The 27,402-nt window shown below is 45.2% G+C and overlaps 1 protein-coding gene across 3 annotated transcripts in view; it reads right to left on the bottom strand.

The window, feature by feature from the left end:
* Positions 1-27,402, bottom strand: part of PTPN1 (protein tyrosine phosphatase non-receptor type 1) — a 67,020-nt gene that overhangs the window by 8,854 nt on the left and 30,764 nt on the right. For 2 of the 3 annotated variants that reach the window (XM_082744906.1, XM_082744907.1), the window contains exons 2-5: positions 13,761-13,851; positions 10,377-10,477; positions 7,286-7,384; positions 1,461-1,598 (exon numbers count right to left, since the gene is read on the bottom strand). In XM_082744906.1, the coding sequence (XP_082601032.1) occupies positions 1,461-1,598; positions 7,286-7,384; positions 10,377-10,477; positions 13,761-13,851 (429 nt within the window). The remainder of the gene's footprint in view (positions 1-1,460; positions 1,599-7,285; positions 7,385-10,376; positions 10,478-13,760; positions 13,852-27,402) is intronic. The other variant, XM_082744908.1, reaches the window with a different exon arrangement.

The raw sequence follows: 27,402 nt of genomic DNA, 5'->3' as shown, positions 1-27,402 counted from the left end.
ACAGCCTCTCCCAACACCAAAACCTCCGCGCTGCTGCAGGCGTGCCACTGAGCGGACATCACGAGCCCCTTCTGCTCCGTCCGAATTCCATTTCCCTCAACAAGCGGGAAAAATTTTCTCAAGGGTTTACCAGAAGTCCCTCTTGATGTCAGGGCTTGCGCATTTTAAAAAAGCATGAAAAAGAGCGGTCTACAACATGATCCTCCAGGCACATTCCAACACGCTGCTGCTGTTAGTCCTGAAAATGCTCCATCGAAGCCCTCCGTAAACCAGAGTCCCCGAGGCTTGGGGGGCTGCGGCAGGCCCAGGCTGTCATGCTCAGGAGCCGCGTCGCTGCATTCCCCAAAAAGCCACGCCACTTACTTCGCTCTGCTTATGGCAGCCCGCGCTCCGTTCTAGCTCTCACTCCAGTCAGTTATGCAACAACAGGAGGCAGGGGACTGGAATGCAGTCAGCTGAACACGAACATGTGAGCTGAAGTCACGGGCAGCCCCCCAGCCAAGCCCCCATCCAAGCTGGCACTGCTCCCGCCATCCCTCCGATCTGGGTGGGGACCACCCTGGCTAACCCCACCACATCAACCCCACAGAACGTGCTGACCCCGGCAGGGGCTGAGCGAGGTGCTGTTCTAACACTTAACTGTGCTTCTTGCCGTCTGAGCCCTTAAAAAAAGCCCCATCTGGAAGAGGGGGAAACTGAGCCATGGTGAGGCGAGATGCCCCTGGCTCTATGTCTGACAGTCTGAGACGGCGGGGCTGGGAGTCCAGCCCCACGAGTGGCTGGAAGGGAGTGGCTGACCGCCACGGCCGAGGCTGTTCCCAGGAGCTGCCCATCCTGGTGCAGGGTCTTCCGGGTGATGGCTTCTGGAGAATTATTTAGAATCCCTGTGGGTAGGGCCTTCTGTGGTGCTGCTGCTTAGCCCTATGCCTTGATCTGTTCCAAGACCACCTCCCAAGGAGAGCCAGCAGCTGGTGTTAGACGTTCCTCCCAAGACAAATAAGCCCAAAACCTCACTTAGAAAACGTACACTAGTGACTATGACCTTGGGAGTCAGCCCCAGAAGGGTCCTTCTTCCCTCGCTTCAAGCTGAAGAGACTGTGGACAAGAAAAGAGGCAGTGGCCGCTATGTGACCTACGGCTACCATGTCAGTCCCACGGCAGTTGCAAAGACAGGAACAGAGAGAAGTTTTGGCTGAGAAACTCCCTTTTCCCTAGAGACTACAATGAACTAGTGTTACAGTTCAGGGAGAAAGCTCTTGGAGGAGGGGCCTGAGGACCCCCACCCCCACCCCCAGCTCCCCTGGTAGGTAAGCAGGTAAGCTCTGCTTCCCACAGGGCTAAGACCACATCTCGGTCAGAGTGTACAAAACTCAGAAAAAGTGGCATTAGGTAATAGCACCCAGGTGGAAAGACATCTCAAGCAGCGGCCGTGGGAAGGAGGGAATACATGCCATACTCACTGTAAGGTTTTCCAATTCCAGCTGCCGTACTGTGTAATAGGACTTAATATCTTCGGAGATCAAGGTTAATTTCAAATTTGTGTCTTCAAAGATCATTTCTTTCTCTTCTTTTTGTGGCCAGTACTGAGCACATTTTAACTAGGAGAGAAAATGATGAATTACTATTAGCAATGGACTGTTTTCCCTCGAAGGGAGGTACAGAGTTCCTTCCATGAGCTTCAGGACAACCCAAAGGTAAACTGGGGTTTTCTGATCTTGGATGTCACCATCAGCATAACCTGCCTGCCTCTGAGGGAGATGGGGGAGGGCAGTGGAGACCCAGGGCTGGCTGGGCAGAGAGGGCTTGGACCTCCAAACACAGCTGCCCCCTGGTTCTCTCTACACAAGGATAGGCTTCGGGGGTCTGGCTTTCCAGGCCACCTATGAGGTGAAGCCGGACTGTGCCACAGCTTTAGTCTCTCACAGACTACTTTCTGTAGCCATTTTGAAGACTACCGAGAACTGGATTGGTGCTGTTGGCCCAATGCAGACCACGTACCCGGGGGAACGGAACCAAGTCTGGAGGAGACTGTGGGACACCTGTGCAGGCTGGAGGGCTGTAACTGAATGTTTAGAGAAGGCGTGGACAGGGGCTCCTCCAAGGCTTAGGGTCACCCGCTGCCCCATCACACCCTTTCATTCTGGTTTGGCTCAGTACCAAAAAATCCTTTTGATTTTCTAGTTTAATAATTCCAGAAACTATTCATTTAAATATAGCTCATTAACTTTTCTTCAAAGCCAGCAAACTCCCAAAGATTTGGTTTCACTTAAGAGTTGATTTATTTTGTTTTTTTTTTAAAGATTTTTTATTTTTTTCATTTGAGAGAGAACAAGAGTGAGACAGAACATGAGAAGGGAGAAGGTCAGAGGGAGAAGCAAACTCCCCACAGAGTCTGGGAGCCCGATGTGGGACTCGATCCAGTGACTCCCGGATCATGACCTGAGCCAAAGGCAGTCGTCCAACCAACTGAGCCACCTAAGTGCCCATCACTTAAGAGTTTTAAGAAAGAAAGTTTGACTCAAATTTAGTGGTGTACTTTGAGTCAAGTTTCTATACTATACCTTTCTGTTTGGTGATGGTGATGTTGTGGACCAAAACAGCAGGCAGATGGGAGCTAAGTTGCAAGGTCTATAAGCCAGAGGGTCGGACAATGTGCCTAGACAGAGGGAACCCCAAAGACACGATGATTTCTACCACATGAAATTATCAGTGTGTGTAGCCAGCTCTTTGGGAAATGGTACAAATCCACGCCCACTGCACCTGAATGCGGACTGGCCCCCCGGCACCTCCTCTGAGTTGCAGGACGAGCCGCCTGAAATGCCAGGGAAGGTGAGGGAGCCCCTCCAGGCCCAGCCTCTGCCAGTCAGAAGAGACCAGTGGTGCGGATCAGGGACCAGGGGGCATAGCGGGAGTAAACACTATGGACGTGCTGTGGGAATTCAGAGGAGGCGAAGGTTCCAGGCCAGCAGAAGTTACATGCAAGAGAGGAGAGAAAACCCTACGGAAGGAGAGGCCTCTGTCATGATCCCAGGGTCCCGGGCTCAGCGGGGAGTCTGTTTCTCCCTCTCCCTCCACTCTCCACCCCCCACCTCGTGCTCTCTCAAATAAAATCTTAAAAAAAAAAAAAAGTGGCCCCTGACAGAGGCGTGCCTAGGATTTCCTAGGCAGTGACTGCCCAGAAGTTAGTCTCAAGAGGAACAGGGAGCAGGGCCAAGGGAAGACCAGGCCATGGCGACTCCGGGGGCAGGCTCGGGACCCGCAGTGTCACCTGGGCAGGGGAGCACCAGGAGGCTCCCGAGCAGAGTGCAGACAGAATCAGGAAGGCCCACCAGTCCTGCTCTAATGGAGCTGCACTGCCTAAAAAAACAAGAGAAAAAGAAGAAGCAAACCGAGAAACCACAGACTGGGATGCCGACACAGCATCAGACGTCACGGTCCCAAAACAGAAGGCCAACAGGGCCTGGACTGGGCCTGTTTGAAAGATTGAGGCAGTTTCACCCACATCCCCCCCTAACGCCAATGAGAAGTTGCTAAAGATGAACCCCTGGAACAGGACCAACCCGCCAGCATTAGCGCAATTCTGCCACGCGGTTCATGGAAGCAGCAGTGACATGGCAAGGTCCTCTGCGGACCCAAAGGGGGGGTGCAGCTGAAAGGGGGACTGGGGAAGACGCTTCAAGGATGCCCGTCTTCCCACACTTCCAGTCATCAGACCCGTGCAATTCCTGAAGACCCCCGAGGCAGAGAGACTGCCCTGGTGGGTTCGGCGCCCCAAGTGCTGGAGCGAGCCCCCAACACCGCAAGCAGAGAAGCAGAAACGCAGGACAGTGCGGATCTCAAAGAAGAGGCCAGTGTTTCAGGTCTACGTGGGCAGTTCCCTTCCGGTCTTCTACAGCTCACCTCCACACAGCAAACACTCACTTTCAAAACCAAGTCTAAAGCCCAGTAAGTCTCTGTGATGTGGTAAAGACTCAGGAACTCCGCTACCGCACAACGCTAGCGCGCGCTAGGTGTCAATCAAGCAGTATTTATTTTTAAGAGCTCGCAGGCATCCACAGCAACATGCCGTGCTCTGCTTGCTGTCATTTCCTGTAGACACTTTTAACACACAAAATAAAACAAAACACAAAAGTAAGCTCAAGAGCACGACTTATTGCTCTTCTATTAAACTGACCCCCCCACCCCCCGAGAAGAGACGTATTTTATTAGAAAGCCGTCCTTCCCCGGGATTCAAATCGTGCTACATCCTGGGTCAGCAGTGAATGGCAGCACCCACATGGTGGGTGTCTGTCACAGCTGCCCTTCCCGCCTGAAGCTGAATGTGACAGAGAGGCCTTGGGGCCTTCCCAAACAGCCAGGCAATCTTCACAAAAATCCAGAGTCTCATGTGCACAAAAGTACTGAAGTCAAACTGCACCTTTAGTTGGGGTTTTGGGAGAGAGAGAGAGAGGCGATATTTCTGGTTAAACACCTCCTTGTTTGTCTTTTTCTCTGCCTACACAATCCCCGCCCTTGCACCCAAATACACTCTTCACGGACATGTCTCAACTCCTTCTTTAAATTGGACCCCCAAGAACTTGGGCTACTTGGATGAGCTCTGTCTAACACACATAATCATCTTCTGTACCACTGTTTTCCAGGAAGCACAAAAGCCCAAAAGGGTAACAGGCAGGTCTGCCAAACATAAGAGGGGCACATCCTATACCATTCAGAGAAGGAAGGAAACCAGAAAACAAATACGCATTGCATGGGAGCACTCTGCAAGCCGGGTCTGACTGCGGGCTGTATGCAGAGATCATACCTACATTAGCTGAGCAGAAAGACACGGTGACTTCTTAGAATTTTCCCCAGTCAGTTCTAATGGGGATGATAAATGTTGATGACAAACTGAAATCGTTGATTCCCAAGAAACATTAAGAATCTCAAACCACCTGCTGCTTTCCACGCCAATGTGCATGGCTGAATGACCCTGGGCAGGAAGAGCAGTTCCACGGAAAACAGAGGCTACTGTCACACGGTCACAGTCAACTGCATGAAAACCAACCAGCCAGGTTTTTTTTTTTTTTTAAGTGGCCAAGGGGAAAAGCTGCCCGTTTACAGTCAGCCTTGGATGGGAGACAAGCCAAGGGCAGGCCTGGGGGCCAACAGGCAGCTACAGGACAGCACCCTGGCTAGACTGGGCCAACAGCAAAGAGGTTTCACTCAAATACAGTAAAAAACAAATAAAAAGGAAATGCTACCATATCCAGTCATTTCTGAATAACGAACTCGATTTCAAAGTCCCAAACCCTCAATGCCATTGAGAATAGTGCTTCTCAAGGGGAGCAATTTTGCACCCCAGGGACCCTGGACAATGTCTGGGGACATTCTGGATGGCCACATGTAGGAGTGGGTATGCTAGTGGCCCCCCTGTGGGCAGCACTGAGCCCCCAAGACCCCAAACGCTCATCAGGGCCGAACACATACACAGGCCACCCTATCTTTGTCACCTTCCCTTGCGGAGAGTGTGTGGTATGGGAACCTAAAGTTTGTTTCTTTATTCAAAATTGCTGACAAGAGTGGTGACGGGTGAGAGCTGGCTTCGCACTTATAACTTCACATTTTACTAATCAAGCCACTGAAGCAGAAAACATTAAAAACCACTTTCACTGAAAAAAAAATGTCTCGGAAGCATTATTCCATTCTTCCAACACTCAAGTATGCTCTCCATCTGTTATCATCAAGCAAACAGATGCTTTAAGAATGGGACTGAGGCAAAAGCCATGATTTTAAACTTGCGCTGTCCTAAGAGGACCATCTACTGTAACTAAGGCTGTCACTTTGTGGGGGGGGAGGGGAGGGGCCTGGCGGCGAGTGCTTCCCCTTTGACCACTGACGTTTCCTTTGATGTGTTACTTCTCTGCACTTGTATCTGTTTCCTCTAAAGCCATGACTGTGCTTTCTTTGGAGGGGCAGCTTCTCTGGAGCCTGCGTGTTCTCCTGGCAAGCCTGGGACCGAGAAGGCCGGGCCAGCAGGAAGAGCAGCAGCCCCGCTGAGCCCGAGCACACTGTGCCAGCACCTGGCAAGGCCCTGGGCACATGCAGTTCTCCGTGCCTGGGCCGCTCGCTCCTCCTGGTATCCACACTCCTGAGCCCATCCCAGGGCCTCCGCCTCTGAGGCTGGAGAGCCCGAGTGTGCTGGCCATGGCGGGAAAGGGGGGAAGGAGCCAGGGAAGCAGGGGTGTAGTGTCCACTTGCTACGTGGCCGCCACACGTACACCACACTGTATACCATGGGAGACAGGCCTCCAGCAGGCAATCTGCAGAGTTGGAGGGGGGAAGTGTGGGGAGCACGAGCGGTGGCTGATCCAGGGAAGCACTTGGAGAACCTACCAGAGGGGTGGGGCCAGGCGGGGACTCTGCTGTCAGGCCAGGGAACCTGGCAAGAAACCAGTAACAGAAGTTCTGGCTGGAGTTTGGAAATGAAGGTGGGACTTCGGGGTATAGGTTAACGAGGTCCTATAGCCACATTTACATACAACCCAGGAGCCAGTGGGGGCTGCACAAGGGTTTTTGGCTAGAAGAAGTGTAGAGACACTTGGTTTCGAAAGACCATTCTGGACACCGGGGATAGGACACACGGAGGAGAGCAAGTCGAGAGGCTACCGCGGCGACTGCAGGGACAGATGCATGGAGCTGCCCAGACCATCACGCACATCCGGGACACATGCTACCCCTGGCAATGTTTTAGAGTTGAAGAGAACTTGGGAGAAATGCCGCATCAATCCTCCAGTAAACGCACAGGCAGACAGCATCCATGCGCCAGGCATCTGGGTATTTGACAGAAGCTTTCCCAAATGGGGCGGCTCCCACAGCTCAGTCAACAGGAGGCAAACTTGTCCAGCCAGAAAAGCAGAGAGGAGGAGGATACAGAAGAAACTTCCTTTTCAGAATAAAGCTATGCTTACACAGCTCCGTAACGGAACAGTAGCAGCCCCAGAACCCCTGGCAGAGGACCACAGAACACGCGCACGCACTCTGGGGAGAGAGCGACTGATGGGGGCAGGGGGGCTGGGTGGAAGAGGTCCAGAGCAATGACTTTTCCCCCTCTTTTTAATTCATTTACTTTTCGGACTAATAGACATGTATTTATGTAATGCTTCTTTAAATTTTTCTAATAAAGCAGATACAACGTAAAAGAAATACAAAAGCAATGTAAAGAAATAAACTCAGACAAAAATGTCAACTTCACGGAGTGGGACACATATGGACGGTGAGGTAAACAGCAGATAAATCCATGACTTACCGATCCTTTCTCCATTACTCTGTTGAGCATGACAACGCCCCTGCTTTTCTGCTCCCACACCATCTCCCAAAAGTGACCGCACGTGTTAGGCAAAGGGCCCTGCAAATACACAATCCACAAAGTGTATACCATTTTACACACAGACATGTGCTCAGACACATCGCACGTGCTCCAATGTGAGTACACCGTCGGCGCTGAGCAGAGGACAGTGCCCTTCGGCAGAGCGGGGGCTGGAGTTGGAACAGGGACTGCCCTCCCTGCCTAGCGGACAGTAACCTCAATTCTATTTTCTGCCACATGGTGAAAGGTTATTTCTGCCTCTCAGGGCTGGTTTGGGGCTGACCCACAGAGGACAGAAAAGGCTGATTCTACTTTCTGGTGTGAGCTGACGGGTGGAGGGGCTCCACTGTGGTCCCTCTGGAGCACGGACAGAATATGGAACAAAGCTAGGGGTACAGGCAAGAAGCAGTAGGGGGAAGCGATCGTCAGCGACACTTCCAGGGGCTGGAGTCTCAGCTCCAGTCACTTATCATCCATGTGACCTTGGACAAGTCACTTTACATCTCCATGCCTCCGTTTCTCCACCCACTGCTCTCCACTGATCACAGTCCTTATTCAGAGGGTTAGGAAAGTTAACTACATTCTTACAGTAAAGGCCTTACCACAGCACCTGGAAGACAGTAAATAGCCAGTAAACCGTTAGCTATTATTACTATCAATAATGATGGGACTGACCATGGACTGCCTTCATCCTTGGACCAACGAACATCTGAGATATAGACACATATCATCAGCCAAGTGGCCCAAGGGGTCCAGCGTGGGCACCAGGACATGGTGGGCTACCTGCCAACTTAGCAATGGGCACAGATGTTTACTGGATACCAAAGTAGGAATGCCTCCCGCTGTGTCAAGTTTTAGTACTGCCCAGAAGGGACATCACCTCTCACCTCCATGACAGAGCGTGTCACTTTCTCCAACCAGCACCATGTCTAGAATGGTTTCTGGTCTCACCTCTTCTCACCCAAATTCTCCTGATTATTTGCACCTGTTCCCTTGAAGTCCCTCCACACCTTCCCTGACCAAATGAGCCCTCAATGCCCACTCACTTTCCTGAACTCTGCTCCCTCCTGCTGCCTAAACCAGACACATCTGAGCTCCACATAGAGCCTCAGACAACAGAAGTCAGATACATCACCCTTTCTAGCCAATTAACAGAAACATGGCTCCCAAAAGACAGGGGTCCCGGGGCCTCCTGGCTGGCCACCTGGGTCTTACAGTCTGCAGCTTGGGCCCAAGGACCCGGTCTCACAGCTATGGCTCTCACCAGTTACCAGCCTGTCACTGTGCCTGCTCCCCAGAACCCTAGCTTAGGATGGCTTTCAGGGATGAAAAATCATATAAGATCCACAGCAGCACTTAGCTAACACTTCACTGCGGAAGTGACAGAGGGCATCTTGGACATTATTCTCTACATTTCCATACCACTACCTTAAAAAACAAAACAAAACCACAGATTTGTATTATTTGCATAATGAATAGCATTGAAAATTTTAAAAATGGTCATGGTTTTCTTCATTTTTGTGGCCTGGAAAATGTGTCGCTCCTACTGTCTAGACGTACAACTCTGGGGTCTGGCTACTTTGATACCTTTTATAAATGCCAGGGCAAAGGGTGACTATGCAGGCAGCTAGGTATGCCCATGGTACCACCTGACAAAAACAGAGAGACTTTCAGATGTGCAAGTAATTGCTAGGGCACGAAGCTGGGGAAGACAGTAGTATGACAGTTTGCATGGCTATATCCTAGCGCTCCATTTGACTTTCTACCTCTATCCATCTTTGCTTTGGACTTCCTATCACACCAAAGGTAAATGGCTAAGATTAAGAAGTAAGAAACCTTGGGAAAAAAAAAAGAAAAAGAAAAAAAAAGAAACTTAACTTCTAAAAAGAGAAGTTACCAAGAAGCTGCCTTTCCCCTAACCCCTTCCCGCCAGCCTGCTACCACCAGGATCTCCTTCCTTATCACCCTACCCCAACAAACCCAGAGGTGCTTGAAGACCACAGGCTGAGGCCTGGTAAAAGGCCTGCCCCCTACACATATATCAAGAATTTCCTCAATGGCCCCAGGGCTGAACATGGCGTGGCTGATGTTCCATACACTGGGGGGCATCTGAGATGATAGTCCTCACAGACAGAGAGGAACTGGGACAGGACCAGACGAGACAGTAAAGCAGGGCCATGGTAGTTAAGCTGATCAGCTCCCTGCCCCAAGGCAGCCTCTGTTCATACGCTCTCTGGCTTCCCTGTCACCTTGATCTCCCAGTATTAAGTACCGTGTTCAAAATCACCCTATACCCCAAAGCCATACAGAACACTGATAAACATGGAATGAGAAAGCAAAAACTATGACTAAAAAGAAAGAAATGTCAAGTGCTTAGAGCAACTTACAGGTAACAGACTAAGACTTGAGAAAATAAATTAAAAAGAAACTTCCCTATCCTCTTTCCCAGAGACCCATGGTCTTTGGGCCATATGCCAATAAGTGTTTCACAAGGTCAAGTAGTAGTAAATCATTTTATGATTTTTTTCCACAAAGATGCCAAAAGGCAATGGGAATTTTAAATGATTTTGCATGCGTATCCACATCATCTCAGGATGCTTTATTTCAGGGCCAAAGAATGAAGACCATGCTGAGGAATTCTGAGAGGACACCCGGATGAAGACTACTGGTCTACTGCTTTGATTTCCGTAAGCAGCCCTCAGTGCCCTGAGGTGAACACTTACAGGCCCTCCTCTTGCCACGGCCCTGCTGCCTCTGTCAGCGGACCACAGGCAATTCTGGCATTTCATTCAGGCTGTTTCCTCTAAGGCCAGCAGTGGCATACTTCCTGGAAAAATCACATGTTACAACCAAACCCTGTCTCTGAAGGAAGATATTTTTCCTTCCTCACCTTTTTGGATTGTGTACAACCTGGCCTTCTAAAGGAGGCGGCAGGTTTCATCTGAAGTATAAAGGACAGTACTGTACAATTCTCAAGTTGACATCAAGTAAGGCAAAAACCCATTAGAAAAATTTTGAACAATCCATTTACCTGGGTAAGAATGTAACTCCTTTGGGCTTCTTCCATCTTGATCAAACTGGCATTGATGTAGTCATTATCTTCCTGATGGAGTTTAATCCGACTATGGTCAACTGAAAGGCAAGCCAGAACTTGGACGTTAGTCCTGCAGGACCAAAGCGTCCGCAAAGGTCATGTACCCAATGGGGAAAGCGAAAAAGGTGAGTCGGTGGCATTAAGGGCATTTGCACTGGCTCGCTTTTAATCATACATTGGCTTTTAATTGAGATTAGTCATCAATAAGGGGATGACTTAGTATTTTCAGAAAGGTTTCTGGAAGTGTTTGAAACTGAATGTTAAATAGCAACAGGGACAAATGACACTAAAACATGGGTTCTGTCCTAATTGGACAATCTATTCTTAGGTCCTATCTTCCTACACTTACCACTGCCCCACAACTCAGAAGGCTGTGAGGAGCGGTGCCAAGAGATCTTTTCTTGGATGCCTAATAAAAACTTTCACAAGGTAAAAAAGAGGGGATTCAATCTTTAAAAGGGAAAAAGATCCACCAAAAATTTCATCCAGTCCCTAGAGCTCTAGTTGGTAGGATTTATGATATTTCCACCTAATCTATGTCTAATGGTTTGAAGATAAAATGACCTAAATATATGGTTGTGTGGAAAAGGTTACCTGAATTCCTTTATATAAAGTTGTTGTTGTTGTTTTAAGTTTCGAGTGTAATATACGTAAACGATTCTAACCTATGAACAAAAACAATTAGAACTGAATTCTAGGGCGCCTGGGTGGCTCAGTGGGTTAAGCCGCTGCCTTCGGCTCAGGTCATGATCTCAGGGTCCTGGGATCGAGTCCCACATCGGGCTCTCTGCTCAGCAGGGAGCCTGCTTCCCTCTCTCTCTCTGCCTGCCTCTCTGCCTACTTGTGATCTCTGTCTGTCAAATTAAAAAAAAAAAAAAAAAAAAAAAGAAAAGAACTGAATTTTAATATTTCAAGGTCAGGAACTGTCATATCAAAGACTTAAAAGATAATTAATTGGAAAAAATAAACTCTAGAGTCCAAAACACCCAAAATACATTAAATGTAACTTGCAGAAGTTTTCAAAAATAGATTCTCATTTGGAAGGTCTGCCCAGGTTACTGAAAATGCATAGCTCCTTTTTTTTTTTCCCCTTTTACCATGATTTGTCACAAAAGCAGCGGTTTCCTGAAGGCCACTTTCCTTATCCTGCGAATGCAGCTAACAAGAACAGGTGGGAATTTTTACTTCTGGTACAACACAGGGGATGATGAAGGCAGGTGGCTGCTGTCAGAAACACTGCTTTTTCTTCTGTAGCCCAGGTGGAAAGAAGAGTTAATAGGGACACATAGTTTGGGGCTTTCTGTTCTAAAAGATTTCAAGGAAATGTTTTTAAAAATCAGTCACCATTTGGAATAATGTTTCAACGTAGAGGATTAATACAACCTGGAATACTTGAGTAATATTTAAGTCATGGAGATAGATCTTAAAGAAAAATGATGAGACCATATAAACCCTTGGGGATTTATATGAATGGGTTCCAACAGTACTGGGTGGCCTTGGACAAACAATTTCTCCTCTGAGCACTGGGCTTTTCATTGGCCAAATGGAAGACAGACAAAAGATCACTTTCTACCTTGAATCATTCTTCTCATGTCCCCCCTGACCTTAAGAGCAAATTATCTGTCCTACTGCAGAGTTGGGGGGAAAACAAGAGAAACAGGAGGGAGACTGGGAGTGAAAAGGTTTGGGAGCTGTTTCCTGGGAAGAATATTTTAAATATTCCTTTCTTTCCCCCTCTGTATCTGTAAAACTGGCTCATAAAACCATTTAGATGAGCATTAATGAAAAATGTAGAAAAGAAATATTAAGAGGACATTATTGCCTCGTGTACCGCAAGGACAGTGGGGGGGGGGGGTCTCTTGGTTCTGCATGAAAGATGCCAACAGTGATTATTCTCTGTAGTTTAGAGCTGCTGGTGGGGGCTTTACAACCGAATCACCCAAGGGGAGTTTTTTTTTTTTTTTTTAAATAAAACATGCTAGATGCCACAGCCTAGATGTGCTGAATCAAGAGTGTCGAGTGTCGGGACACAATCACATGGCACTTGAGCACAAGCACTAGACTTCAGATGCGCCTGGCGTGCGCCTTTAGTTAACAATCGTCTCAATCACAGAGAACGTTTATGAGCCAGGCACTGGGCTAAGTGGTTTGTTTTATTTTATTTCATCTTCACGCCATCCTGAGATCTGTGTGGCTCCTGCTTTACTGGAGATCAGAGAACAGACTCATCTGCCCGAAGCCACACAGCTGGAAGCGGCAGGCTGAGACACCGCTGGGTGGGGAACCGAGGCAGCACGCAGAGGCAGACTGCCCAGGACCAACCTGGGTCCGCTGTGTGCCCCTCCCTGGAACCAGGTGCTGCACAGCTCAGGGCAGGAGGCACTGCTGACTCTCCCGCGGAGAGCAGCAGACGCCAGCGCCCATGGGAGTCGTGTGACCTAGCAGGCGTGTGGGAAGCGCCTGGGCGAGGGAAGACTGACTGTGTCTTCTGTGTCGCTGGCAGATGGAAGGGACTGCCACGGGAGACACTGGCAGTTACAACCATCTCTGATGGACAGGTTCTAAGATCCCTGGAGGGGAGTCAGAAAGTTCTCTGTGGCCTAGAGGAGGTGGCGAAGTTCATGCCCTTTACTCGGCTCCAGTGTTTCTTGCTTTACACAAATTCTAAAACCTTTAGTTCTTGACTTTTGAAATATCAGCAGATTTAGAGCCAATTACTCAGAAGGCAGAGGAGGCTGTCAGAGGCCAGCAGGCATGCTGGGAGATAATGGCAAGAAAGAGCTGGAAGCATGATGATGGCGGTGAGGGGGTGGGGGGGACGACTCCAGGAACGAAGCTGTCTCTCGTGGAGGGCAAACACCACTCCCATTCTTCAGTGGCTGTGTGGGGTGCCGGCACAGTTCAAGACACTGCTTGGGCTCTAATAATACTGTTGCTGAGTCATCCAGAAAAGGTTATATTATGCCTACTATACTCTGCTTCAGCTGGGAGGAAAAATGATTCATCATAAAAATAGTCAAAGCTAAAAAAAGTGCTTTGAACTTAGCTGAATTTTCCAGAAAATGAAACCTTATTCCTTCTACAATCATGGAAGAAACGAACAAACCATTACTCTACGCCTCTGATGCTTTGATTACAGGAAACAACCATGTCATAAAGCTGTACTTTAATGGCTTTACGACCACAGCCCAGGGCTCAGGGGTCCTGCCGGAGGGGTCCTCCCAGAGGGGTCCTGCCGGAGAGGCCCTGTGCTGAGAAGACGCCGCCACACGCGCACCCAGTGGAAGCGGGGAGACTGGCAATGGCGATGTGAATACTTACAGGGACTGACATCTCTGTACCTGTTTCGGTTTTTGTTTTTAGGAAGCTTGGCCACTCTACATGGGAAGTCACTGGCCTCGTGTCGGATATCCTACAAAAGAAAAAAAAAAAAGGATAAAGAGTTCTCTTTTGAAATCTCTGGCATCAGGAATCCATGCAGACATTTAACCAAGTGTGGGCTACGTGCCAGGCACTGAGGGGACCCGGGACAGAAACACACATCAAAGAGAACTAGGCAGTGTGGGAAATGCAAGGTGATAATTCAGAGCCATGTACAAGGTCAGGAAGAGAAAACCGAAGAGGAACAACCACATGCCTGCCGTGGGAGGAAGGCGTGGGGCTGGGAGCTGCAAAGATGTGGAAGAGGGCAGGGAGATGGGATGGGGGAGGTGGTATCTCCTGCAAGGGACAGTGAGTGGGCTCACGGGAGCAGTGACAGGCGGCTAGGGCACACAGGTGGGCAGGCTAGATCTTGGAAAGCCTTGAACGTCACGCCTGACAGTGCCATCTGTAGCCCTGTATAAAGCTACAGTGATTGAGGGCAAATAAAATGCACTTTTATGCCAACAACCGTCCCACTGCTTTCTGAGGAGATGGCAGACAGACCCCATTACAGCGAACTTTCCGAAAGAGGAGTGCCTGGGTTGACAGAAGACCCAAATCATGCCTCCTGCTAGACTGATCACAGGCATCTAATTCCACTCTTCTCAAATACCACTATAATTCCATTTAAAAATCTTTTCAATTTGTATTTTGTTCTTATTAAAAGAAACCCACACGACAATGTGAATGTACTTACTGCCACTAAGGTATATACCTAAAAATGCTTACAGTGGTAAATTTTGCTATGTATATTTTACTACAATTAAAAAAAAAAAGGCAAACTCACAAGAGAGGGCAGAACAGAAGATAGCAACAGAATTTTGGAAGCTAGAAACCCTAATAGTAGTTGGCTGGTCTTGAGAAAGCTCAATTACAAAACCAGCAGTGGGGAAAGCAGAGCACCAGCCCCTTTCCACCACAGAATCCTGCAGAGGCTCCAGAAATGCTGCTTCGGGATGAAGGGGTGGGGTTCAGTGCAGGGGAGCGGGCTGGAGCTGACTGAGAAGCAGCGATCTCCCCACTGCCCCCCCTTCCGTGCTGCTGGGTGTCTGCCACCCCACCCCACAGAACTCCAGAGAATCATTTTCTGGAGAATATAAATCAGAGCGCTTCATATGTGATCCAAGTAGACAAGAGGGAAGACCAGAAGCTACTATCACCGGGGCATACAACCAATAGCCCAGCTAGAGGACTTGCGACCAGATTAGGGCTGATGGGCCCCTTCCACCTTCTCAGGGCTCTCAGTCTGCTCTGTGAGCCCCAATTCTTCATCACACACAGACAACCACTGATTCCAAGATGTGAGAAGAATGCCTCGAATATAAAAGAGATTTACAAGAAAAATGAAACAAGTTGAAAACAAGTAGTTTGGAAGACAAACTACAGAGAAAAGAAAGCTTTAAAAAATGTATTATTGATATCCTCAGTGAGACAGATATTGTATCTATAAACTCAGAACAAAAATGTTAGGAAAAGGTAGAAGAAATTCTTCCAGAAAGTAAAGCACCCCTGTCCCCCAAAACCCACAATAGAACATTTGACAAAACAAAAGACAAGGAAAGAAAACACTTTAAAAAAAAAAAAAAAAAAAAAAAAGTTCAAGGAAATCTTCCAGACGCATCAAATGCTCACCATAATGATAAAAACAGACCTACACTAAGGCACATTAATATGTGATTCCAGAATTCTTCAAAGAAAATTTCTGGGGGCACCTGGGTGGCTCAGTCAGTTGAGCACGTACTCTTGGTTTCCACTAGGGTCATGAGCTCAGGGTCCTGGGATCAAGCCCTGTGTCGGGCTCTGTGCTCAGTGGGGAGTCTGCTGGAGATTTTCTCTCTCTCTCTCTCTGCCCCTCCCCACAAGTGCACATGCACTCTCTTTCCCTAAAACAAATAAATCAAATAAATCTTAATAAAGAAAATATTCTGTAAGTTCCTCGAAAGAAAAAATAGTTCACTTTCAAAGGATAAGGTCATCAGAATGGCTTCAGACTTTTTGAGAATACTGAAAGAGAGCAATGGAGCAATGCTTTTTAGAACCTGAAACAAAAGGATCTCTAGCCTAGAATTCTATACCAACCCAATTATCACCCAGCCAGCCGCGGCAATAAATGAACTAAATTAACCCTGCAGAGCAGCAAAGTCTCCAAAACTGGACCACACCCATGCTTGCAGCTTCAGCAAGACTCGGAGCATATCTCCCCCCTGAGGAAAGAAAGAAACCAAGAAAGAGAAAAATATAAGATACAGTAAGGTTAATAAACAAACAAACAAACAAAAAACCTCACGCAAGAGCAAAGGCAAAGGAAACTTCCACTGAAACTGTGGAGGGAGGCACTCCCTAAGGGACCTAGGAGCAAGGGGACCAGACTGGAGCAGTACGACTGCAAGAGGTTGACGGGTCTGTGACCTGCGTTTGTCCACCACCCCCACTGTGACTGAAGGAAACCACCAGAGGGAAATCAGGAGAAAACCTGAAATCCAAGAAACAGGGAATCCAATCAAGGAAGAAAGAAGAGGTTTCAGGATGATAGCTATGTCTGTAATGCCTCCAAACCAAGCAATCCAGACAGAGGAAGAAAGGAGGTCTCCAGTACAGATGCCTCTAAAACAAAACCTGGAAATTGCTTTAATACTGCGGCCACTATCCTCATGTGGCTACTAAGAGCACACGAGAGGGGGCCAATTGGAGAAGAGGTGCTGTGTTAAGTATGCAAATGCACATCAAATTGTGATGACAGTACTAAAAAAGGAAAGTAAAATATCTCATACTTTCAGTAGTATTTGTTGAAATAACATTTTGAACACACTGGGCCAAATAAACGACTATGCCTCTCATCTGCTTCTTTCCACCTTCCTTCCCATGGCCACTGGGAAGGCGAGATTGCACAGGCAGGATGCCCTGTATCCCTCTTGGCCAGTGATGACTGACCTCGTGGCAAACTGCCCGAGAGGCTCTAAGAGGTCCGGGAAGAATTAGCAACAGGCAGAAAGAACCCTTTGCAGATGAAAGTATACAAGGCAATTATTAACTATGGGAAAACTTTAAAAAGGAAACTGCGGCACAACACCATCTGTGACTCTGTGCAGAGGCAAACAATGACGGATACCATTTTAACGAAAAGGTGTTCTAACAGACTGGGCGAACAGGGAAGGGGAAGCAAAGGGGAGGAAAAGCAACAAGGCTGGCTGTTCGAGAAAATCAAATCCTCCACCTGTGTGAAGATCTAAACCAATAAGAAGAAAAACATTCTCCTTAGAGATATGGAGATCTATACAAGCGAGAATCAGCAGCTCACAAAGAACTGAAAATGGCTGTGAGCAGAGACGAGGTGTGGACCGCACAGGACCGGCCTGCATCACCAACCGATCATGGACCTCTTTCACTTCTCAAGCTATGTGCAGATTCGATGGGAATTAAAAAAAAAAAAAAAAAGCCACATTCTGCTAGTCTACTTACTTAAGAAACTGCAAAATGGCGGGAAGGCCTTTCTGATTCACACTAGAGATGAGCTAATAATTTAGCAGCACCTTTATAGATGATAAACTTACCTGAGACAAGCAAAATAATCCAGCATAACACACTCATGGTGTCGTCTGAGGATGAGATCAAGCTTTCAGACATATGCTATACAACAGAGAAAAATCACTTGAAGGAATAAAAATCTAAGTCTTAAGTATGTTTTTCTGTTTCACTGGAAGCACTTAGCAACAAGGAGGAATGCCCTGGGAGGTGAAACGATCTGGTCAGTCCAGCTGGTGCGACTGAAGAGTCGGAAGAAATTACTGAAACGGCTAAACCACCGAACCAAAAAATATTCGCTCCCCGGAAATAAGGGCCAAAGTATCCGTAACTGTGGGAAACTGATTTTATTCAGCTAAAGGATTAGATTAATACGTACTTTTTTATCGCATTTGCCACCATCCCCCCAAAAAAGAGAGAAAGGGAAAGAAAGTAAAATTTGGAGATGTCACTTAGAAAGATCTTGAGAAAATAAGAGGTACTTACATAATACTTGTTAAAAACTGATTTTAAAATTAAGGTAAACTCACAGACTAAAATGCACTGATCTTACATGCAATAAGCTTTCCTAACTAACTTGAACCTACAAATAATAAAATACACCCATTTAGGGGTTTCTCTACATTACAGTGGCATATGAGAAATACATACATGCTCTGAATACAGTATTTTTATTTCATTAGGTCAAATAAAATGCCAGGATTACAGTCTTGAACTTGAGCAGTGATGAAGTACCTTTACAGTTAAAGGTAACTAGTAACACTAGTTTGAAAGTAAAATGGACTAGATCAAACGCCTTCAAAGAATTATAGCAAAACAATGGGCGCCTGGGTGGCTCAGTGGTTGAGCCGCTGCCTTCGGCTCAGGTCATGATCTCAGGGTCCTGGGATCGAGTCCCGCATCAGGCTCTCTGCTCGGCAAGGAGCCTGCTTCCTCCTCTCTCTCTCTGCCTGCCTCTCTACCTACTTGTGATTTCTCTCTGTCAAATAAATAAATAAAATCTTTAAAAAAAAAAAAAAAGAAAAAAAAAGAATTATAGCAAAACAAGATTTCTACATTGTGAGACTGTATCAAACGTAAGGTAACTATCTATGAGCTGCAGAAAAAGCAGATTACTGACTAATGAATAAGCCTGAGGAGATTTCCATCACCAGCATAAAATATCTCCAGATCATTTATCATGCTGATCAAGATTAAATAATCCAGCAAGTGTGTAGAATTTCCACTCAGAGAAAATAAAATAAATAATAAAATAAAAGGTCTTAAAGGTGATGATGATAAGATGAATGCAGCATAAACTGGGAGCCAAGACAAAAAGGAAATAATGAACTTGCCATGAAACAGGGGTCCCAGAAGCATCCCTTCATGAGAAACAACAACATGTCCAGACCAAAGTGTATCCCTTAGCATTTCAGGGAGAGGATCACATTAAGTGAGAAATTATACTAGTAAGAAATGAAATATACCAACGTGTAACAAATAAATTCTTTATTTAGAGCCTCCTTCTCTTAGCCAGTTCTTTAAGGGCTTTTCGAGAGCCTACTTCGTATTCTTCTAGATTTCAGAAATGTGACAGAATAAAACAGCATGTGGACTAGATATCCAAGATTCATGCTTTCCTGGAGCTAATGTGATACTGTGTTCCTGAATGGGGGCTCAAGTTTGGCCCAAACTTATAGGCAAATGATTGAAATTACACTCTATCATTTTATACGGGCACTGGGCACCCTAATGATCTGAATAATCTCTATAGTGAACTACTGTCACGAGAGAAAATTAAGTTCTTAACTGGGTTAGAAAGCAGTGCTACAAATGTTTGATAAGTTATAAACAAAACATATGAACTTGAAATTTAAAAAGAGGCAAGGAAGTGAATAGGACTTTAACATTACCTAAATAATTTTTTTTAAATTTAATTTTTTCAGTGTTCCAAGATTCATTTTTTATGCACCACACCCAGTGTTCCATTGCAATACGTGCCCTCCTTAATACCCATCACCAGGTGAGCAATAACTTCTAAAACTGGTTCTTGATTCCTATCCACCCCCCCCCTTTTTTTTAAGATTTCAGGGGCACCTGGGTGATTCTGTCATTAAGCATCTGCCTTCGGATCAGGTCATGATCCCAGGGTCCTGGGACTGAGCACCTGCATCAGGTTCCCTGCTCAGTAGGGAGCCTGCTTCCTCCTCTCCCACACCCCCTGCTTGTGTTTTCTCTCTCCCTCTCTGTCTCTCTCTCATGTCAAATAAATAAATGAAATATTCTTTAAATAAATAAATAAATAAATAAAGATTTCGTTTATTTATTTGAGAAAGAACAAGAGCAAGCAAGGGAGTATGCACTCTTGAGGTGGGGAGGGGCAGAGCGAGAGGGAGAGCAGACCCCCCACTGGGTGTTCCTTTCCCCCTCAAGTGGGCTTGACCTGACCCTTGGCTTGATGTGCGGCTTGATCTTAGAACCCTGAGATCTTGACCCCAGAAGAAATTAACAGTTGGATGCCTAACCAACTAAGCCACCCAGACACCCCTATCCTGCCCCACTCATTTAAGGAGGTAACAGATAATGTCCCAGCAAATATGAAGGGCTAACATACTTAGAAAGCTCTGCTAACAGAATGAATTAGGGCCTGAGGTGAATTCACATTCAGGAAAGCTCATTATCCATTATTCAAACACCTCCCAAATCCAAGGAGGCAAAGTAAAACTTGGGTGAAAAGCTGACAATTTTTTATTTGAGATTTCAATTCTTTTTTCTTTTTAACCCTCACAGGAATAAAAGCCAGTCTAGCCTTGCAGAAATATTTTCATGTTTATAGTAAGCACATCGTTAAGTCAAGCATAGCAATTTTGGTTTTAACACCCTTTTCTCTTCAGTCCCACAATGAGGTCAATGTCCCTTACCGGCTCCCTGGTAAAATGCATTAGTCACTTTTAAGCTGTTCCACACATGATGAGGTAGGTAGCTAGCATACAGGCACCCTTCAGCAACTGCAAGCTGACAGAAGTGCCAGGGCCCTCGCCCCTCCATCCCTCCCAGCACAGGCCCAGGCCCAGGGGAGGACACAACCAAATTCTGTTGACAAATCAATGAATGGTCCCAGAGAGCCCCAGACTCAGAGTCCTCTACCTCTATACCAAATGCTTCATTTCATGGGACAGAAAAGCTCCTGAAAGGAGCTTTTTATGTTTAAGCAAATGTCTGATCTGATCCTATTTTCTCAATTACCTGTTACAGAATGGAAGTAATTGGAATAATAATATCATTATTTTACTTTGCAATTGGGACAGAGTATCGTAACAAGATAGTACCAAAATAGCTACTAATGTGTGGATTCAAAGCAGAAAGGATTCTCTTTTAACGGTTCTGACAGTGATCTGTTGTTCTACAACTCTAAAGGAAGAAAAACTCCAGTGGTATTCTGCATTCACCAGGACCAAGCTGAACTACAAAGTCCCACCACACCTTCAACATCTACACTCCCCGGCCCCCATTTTAAGAATGGTGGCCTAATTTGATTGTTCGAGCTATAACTTAGTACTTTATGGAGGCCCTGGCTCTCAGAAATGACTCGACTGAGGGGAAGTGCTGAAGTACAGTAAAGGCAGTAATTTAAAATGCAGTAAGCGAGCATACAGGGGTGTTCATTTCCTGGAACTCTCAGCAGTTGCCAGCTGAACAGGGAGATATATATAGAAGCAGGGGGAGGGCGCTAACCTAAAATTTTAAAAACCAAATCTAGTAATGTGTGGACCAAATTTTGTTACTTGTAAATCTCATTATAAAGGTGAACATTAAGTTACTGTATACCAAAGTACAGTATTTCTGTATATACTCTAAAAAATACAAAAATTATCCAAGTTAGAGGTTAAATGCCTTCCAAGCTAAAAGCAATATCGTGTCCTTTATATATGAAAATTAATGGAACGATATCATTTACTATAAAAATCTTAGAAAAATATTATTATACTCATACCTTCCTATAATCGACATGTAAGCATTCATATGATCAATGTTGTTAAATTTTAAGATACATTACAATGCTGAGATAATAAAGAAAGGGCTGAAAATTTAGCTAACCAACACCAAGCTGGTTTCGGTTTAAGTTTTGAAATGACTATGTATAAAATTTTTAAAAAGATGTTGAAAAGTAAACCAAGCACCTAAGAATCTTCTGTGGGGGCTGAAGGAGGGACTGGGAAAGGAAGGAAAAACTGGTCGGCATTTAAAAGAATGCAGAACGTACAATCATGTTCCCTGCCGGAGCCTGAGAAAGCGCCGAGTCCTCTTGTACACGGCCCCCGGCGAGGTCAAGATAAGCGAGTTACAAATCACTAACAGAACAAGTATGTCCACGTGGGAAACGACATGGGAAAAAAAAGCATCATCAAATCGCTTTACATATTCCTCTCCAGTGAGGGCAGGCGGGATGGGGGGTATGGAAAGCCCTTCACGGAGCTGGCAAGGGGAACATCTGGTGGAGATGGCGGAGCCGATTCCATGCTCTGATGCTCGCCCTCCGCTGGGAACACCAAACAATGGTCCATTAAACGTAGAGAAAAGCACAAAGCATAGCTAGGCTCAAAACCAGAATGAGAGTGAAGGCAAAGGAAACAAAAGCCCTCCCACTCAAAATGGCCTGTAAACACAGTACCCAAAACACAGCAGATGACTAGTTCTGAAAAAGATAACAAATCAGCTAGAAATAAATCCATCTCATGTGAAATGTGTTACACACCCTGTCAGGCACTTTCAAGAGAAATATATTCAAGATCAGGGATAAACGAAGAAAACCTTTTCAAAAAAGATGTTACGGATAAAAACAGGGAGAACTGAAACCCGAATAAGTAGATAGGAAAGAACAAATGAGAAATTTGGGAAAGGAAATTTAAAAACAAAAATAAGACACAAAACCTCAACAGAGAGGATAAATGCCAGATTGAACACAGTCAAAGGAGGAGTAAACAAAGCTAGGAGGGAGGAACAGAGGAGCATGAGAAACACGACACAGGAGAGAGGCCACAGCACATACCCAAGCAACAGTCAGTACCCAGACACATCAGGGGAAGGGTTAAGCTGCAAAATATTAAGGATAAAAATCTTCAAAGCAAGCTATAATATCTTTTAGAAGCTTAACACAGCTTTAACATTATCACTCAATTTTAAAAACTCTGTGGTTATATAGACATTTAAAGTAAATAACTTTTTTAAGACTTTATTTACTTGACAGATGGGGATCACAAGTAGGCAGAGAGGCAGGCAGAGAAGCAGGAAGAGAGAGAGGAGGAAGCAGGCTCCCCGCTGAGCAGAGAGCCCGATGCGGGGCTCTATCCTAGGACCCTGGGATCATGACCCAAGCGAAGACAGAGACTTTAACCCACTGAGCCACCCAGGCACCCCACCTTTCTGTATTTTTAAGAGTTCTTCACTTTAGGGGCACCTGGGTGGATCAGTGGGTTAAAGTCTCTGCCTTTGGCTTGGGTCATGATCCCAGGGTCCTAGGATAGAGCCCCGCATCGGGCTCTCTGCTCAGCGGGGAGCCTGCTTCCTCCTCTCTCTCTGCCTGCTTCTCTGCCTACTTGTGATCGCTGTCTGTCAAATAAATAAATAAAATCTTAAAAAAAAAAAATACAGAAAAGGACCACTGTCATGATGACCCTAAATCATTTATAAGAACAAAGCCACTTTATATATTTGTAGTTAATAGCTATTTTTGATTCCCTAAGATCTTAAGCAGTTTCAGAACTGAAAATTATGTTCCATCTTCAACAATAGCACTCATTTAGAAATGGAGGATTTGACCTTTAAAAAAACTTTGTGATTGGTGGAAGCATATCAATATGGTCTTCTACTACCGAAAAACTTTGAGGCAGATAAAATTAATTTGGAAACAGCATTCTGAGTTCATTACAGTAAGTTACTATAACCATAAGTTATTTGTACATGAAGTAGAACAATTAACAAAGAAGTATGAAAACTGCTTTTTCAAGTGTCACTGATTCCAAATCTTATTTTTACAATCCTTGGTGTATATTTTTTCTAAAAAATCACTTATGTTTTCTGTTAAATGTCATGACTTTCACCTTGGGCAGAAATCAATAGGCAGAAAATGAATCAGACTTACAGTAATTGATGTCAATAAAGCACACTGGAACCAGTATCTTTTTAAATGCTGAGAACCACAAAGCCATTCCTGTAAGAGAACAGTCTCAAAAACGCACTCTACTTTCGCTTCTGTATTGTTTACCTTCTGCTTTCCATAAGGGCAATTTAAGTACTTCAGGCCCTGGGGTGCTGGCACTTGGCTGGAGGACAGTGGTACAGCTGACTAAGGACACAGCAGCCGGCAGACATGAGAGTGGAAGGCATAAACCTTCTTTACAGGGAACCAGACTGCCAACCGCCAGCTTCCTCCTTCCACAGTTAATTCCCCTAAGCTCAGCGGTCATAGGGAGGGACCTCAGGAACCCACACGATGTTCCCTCTGAAGTAACTGAGAGTCATGCTTATAAAATGGATATGGTACTTCTGTGGGTAATTCAGGAGGGTGAATGGAAGAAGATACAATGTCCAAATGAAAGGAGCTTTGGTTAAGAATTTCATAAATACTGAGAGAACAGTACAAGATTCTGGGGCCTTCACCAAGGCTTTTTTTGCATTTATTATCATTGAATGAATAAATTTTCCAAATACATTCTAGATGTAATATTCTTTTCTATACACCACTTAGGAGATCAGGGTGAAGAAGAGAGGAACTTCCAATGCCCCAAAGCATTATGAAGTGGTAAGTTCTTCAGTGAGGCCACAAAAATCAAGTGATAATCTGGGGAAGAGAGGAAGCTGGTGACCAAGCTCTTCAATATGGCTTTCCAAAGAACTGTCCATAGTGATTAAGGAAGCAAGGCTCACATTCAGTACGTGAGTCCCTTCAACTCATCTAAGTATCTGCTGAACCCTGACCATGGGGCAGGTAGTAGGATATGAGGCTGAAGGACCTCATGTTCCACTGGGGAGGACAGCCAGATCAACGGGATGCTCCCTTCAGAGCCAGGTGCTGTCACGTGGCACACCCACAAACATACCCACCACCACGACTCATCCGGGTTACAGAGTATCAACCAAAAACAGAAAGACTGAGGCCCCCAAGCAAGCGGACATTCTACCTACGCCCGCACCCCACCATCAGCGGTGCTTACTCTCAGAAAGGCAGAGTGAGCAGTTCAAACGCCCCAACTTCTATGGGCACTTGCATCTTTCTTTTGGCATCTTCCCCTGGATTAAACTGAGGGTCTCAGCACTGAGATGTACCTAAGAACAACGGTATCAGGCTGCTGCATAAAACCACACACATCAGACTTAATGGGCCATTTAAGGATTTAAGGATAACCTGGTCTACACACAGATTGCTCGTCTTTTTTTAAGAGCCTAATCCATGAATGAGATGGACTCGGCAGACATGAAGCTAGCTGCGGACGTTGCTACACCAACAGCAAAGGTCGCAAAAACTTTAGGGCTTCAGAAGAAAATCTCCTCGGGCCAATCTGGTGAAAGGGCTTTCAGACAAACCTAAAATCATCGGTTTATTGTACGCTTGCTATTTACCATGCCAAAACAAGATAGTCTTACACGAGGTTACAAGAGACAAAATCCCATAGCCATAGCCTGTGATCCCATAGCCGGGTTTCATTTCTCCATTAAGAAGTCATGCAATGCTCAGGGTGACCTGGAATCCCTCCTCGAGAAAGTATATCTGAATGCAGCAATCAAAGTAACATCATGGGAATGACTTTACAGCCACTCGAATTTAGTTATTTTAAAGTAACTTATTCATCGCATAAGCATTAAAAGCTTGTTAACTGGTGGCACGCTCACTCATAAGACGTCTGGACAAGGAGCTGTACCAGCTCAAGATACCACTGCTAAGGGCCACAGGGGCCCTTGAAGTGTTTTTGGAGAAAGGTTCACTCTTTGTTTTGTAAATTCTTTGTTTTGACAAATGTATGGTGAAAAGTATCGGACCATTACAATACCAAACATTTTCACTGCCCTAAAATCCCCTGAGCTCTACCTATTCATCCCTCCTCCTCTCCCCACAAATCTTTGGCAAGCACTGATCTTGTTGCTGTCTCCATAGTTCTGCCTTTTCCAGAAAATTCATATAGTTGGAATGATATCATATGATATTAGGGCTTCAGAAGAAAATCTCAAGATATCACAAGGCCAAACACAAGTTCAAAACTGGTTCTCTACCTCTTTATAGGAATCACACTCAGACAGGCAAGCAGACAGGGGTGGGAAGAATTTGGGGCTATTTCTGCAAACAACCTAATGGCATCTTTTGATGAACAGAAGTTCTTAATGTCAGTGTAATTCAATTTATCAATCTTTTCTTTTTTATGGTTTGCTTTCTGGGGCTATCTTAAGAAATATTTGCCCAGGGGTGCCTGGGTGGCTCAGTCATTATGCGCCTGCCTTCTGCTCAGGTCATGATTCCAGGATTCTGGGATCCAACCCTGCCTCCAGCTTCCTGCTCAGTGGGAGGCCTGCTTCTCTCTCTCCCACTCCCCCTGCTTGCATTCTGTCTCTTGCTGTCTGTCAAACAAATAAATAAAATCTTAAAAAAATATATTTGCCCATCTCAAGTTCATAAACAAGTTCTCCTACATGGGTTTTTTTGAGAAATCAACTAAAGAAGAAAAATGTTTCCCACACATTTTAATTTATATCTTCATTATGTTTCAGAATGCTGGAAGGGAACACAGAGAAGACAATGTCCCAGGTCTATCCCAACAGCTGTTCGTGTGCATAGGAAATGCAGCTTTTGTAAGGAAGCCTAACCAACTTGGCCCAACTTGGTGTTCAGTGTCGGCTGTACAACGTACACATAGTGAACTCTTCTGTCCTTTGCCTACCGATCTTTGAGAATACTAGTATTTTTCTTATTCATATAACCTCTTCATATATTTTAAAGCCACCAATTCTGTCTCTGTTGGAAGCCACATTTCCACTTTATTTGTTGTACATTTAAAAACTTCTTTGTATGGGAAACGAAATTTAAGTGTGGGAGGATGGTCATAAAGCTGTCAATGTGCTAACAGTGGAGTGGCCACTGCTAGTTGGCAAGATGATGAGTGGTTTTTATGTTCTATTGCTTTCCAGTATTTCCTACAGGGAACATGCATTGCCTGTGTAATTAAAAGTCTAAAAGTAGTTTTAAATTTGTATGCGTTCCAAACTATTGACCTTTTCCTGTGCAATTTCCTCTACTGCTCCTAACTGTAGAAAGTCTATCTTCCTCAATATGGCAATATCACTTTTTAAAAAAAATTCTTAATCTATCTGGAGTTTATTTTCCTTAATTACAATTTACAACTATGCCCATTATTAACCTTTAAGTCTCACACTGTGCTTCTGGTTCAATCAGTTTATCAGTCCCACCGAACTCCGTGCAATCTTTGTGCTTGTGTATTTCAGTAGCTCAAGTTGTATATTAAAGAGAGCTTTCCCTCCTTTTCCCTAAGTTGAAATAGTAACAAAATGCAGCTGCATCTGATAATTCTGATTTCAGAATGAACAAATCACTATTTTTCATAGACAGATGAACTAAAGCCTACAATTAGGTAGAGTTGTTTTTTAAAGTAGACCATACAGCCTAGATTAATTTTTTGCAACTATTTAGCAAATTAAAAATCATCAAGAACACAAGAGATTAAAGTATGGAGATTTTAAAAACCTACAATAGTAGTTTTGTAGTTAAAATGAATACTGTTCCTTTATTCTTCTGTAAGGAAAGAATGGACAGGATGACTGGGATATAAAAATCTCCCCATCTATCTAGTATGTATTACTATGTATATAAGCTTGTAGCAAAATAAAAGAAAGAATTAAAAACACCATTTCTAGTCACCATGTTCATAAGCAGTTCTGTTAAAAAAAAAAAAAAGGGCAAGGCATTGTTCACCATATCAACTGCCTGACTTCTAACCTCCAGCAAAACAAATTTTATTATTAAGTATATTTA

Source organism: Mustela nivalis (genome assembly GCF_964662115.1).
Source record: "Mustela nivalis genome assembly, chromosome: 8".
In the NCBI taxonomy this organism is placed as follows: domain Eukaryota; kingdom Metazoa; phylum Chordata; class Mammalia; order Carnivora; family Mustelidae; genus Mustela; species Mustela nivalis.
This window is presented reverse-complemented; position numbering and strand designations above follow the sequence as displayed.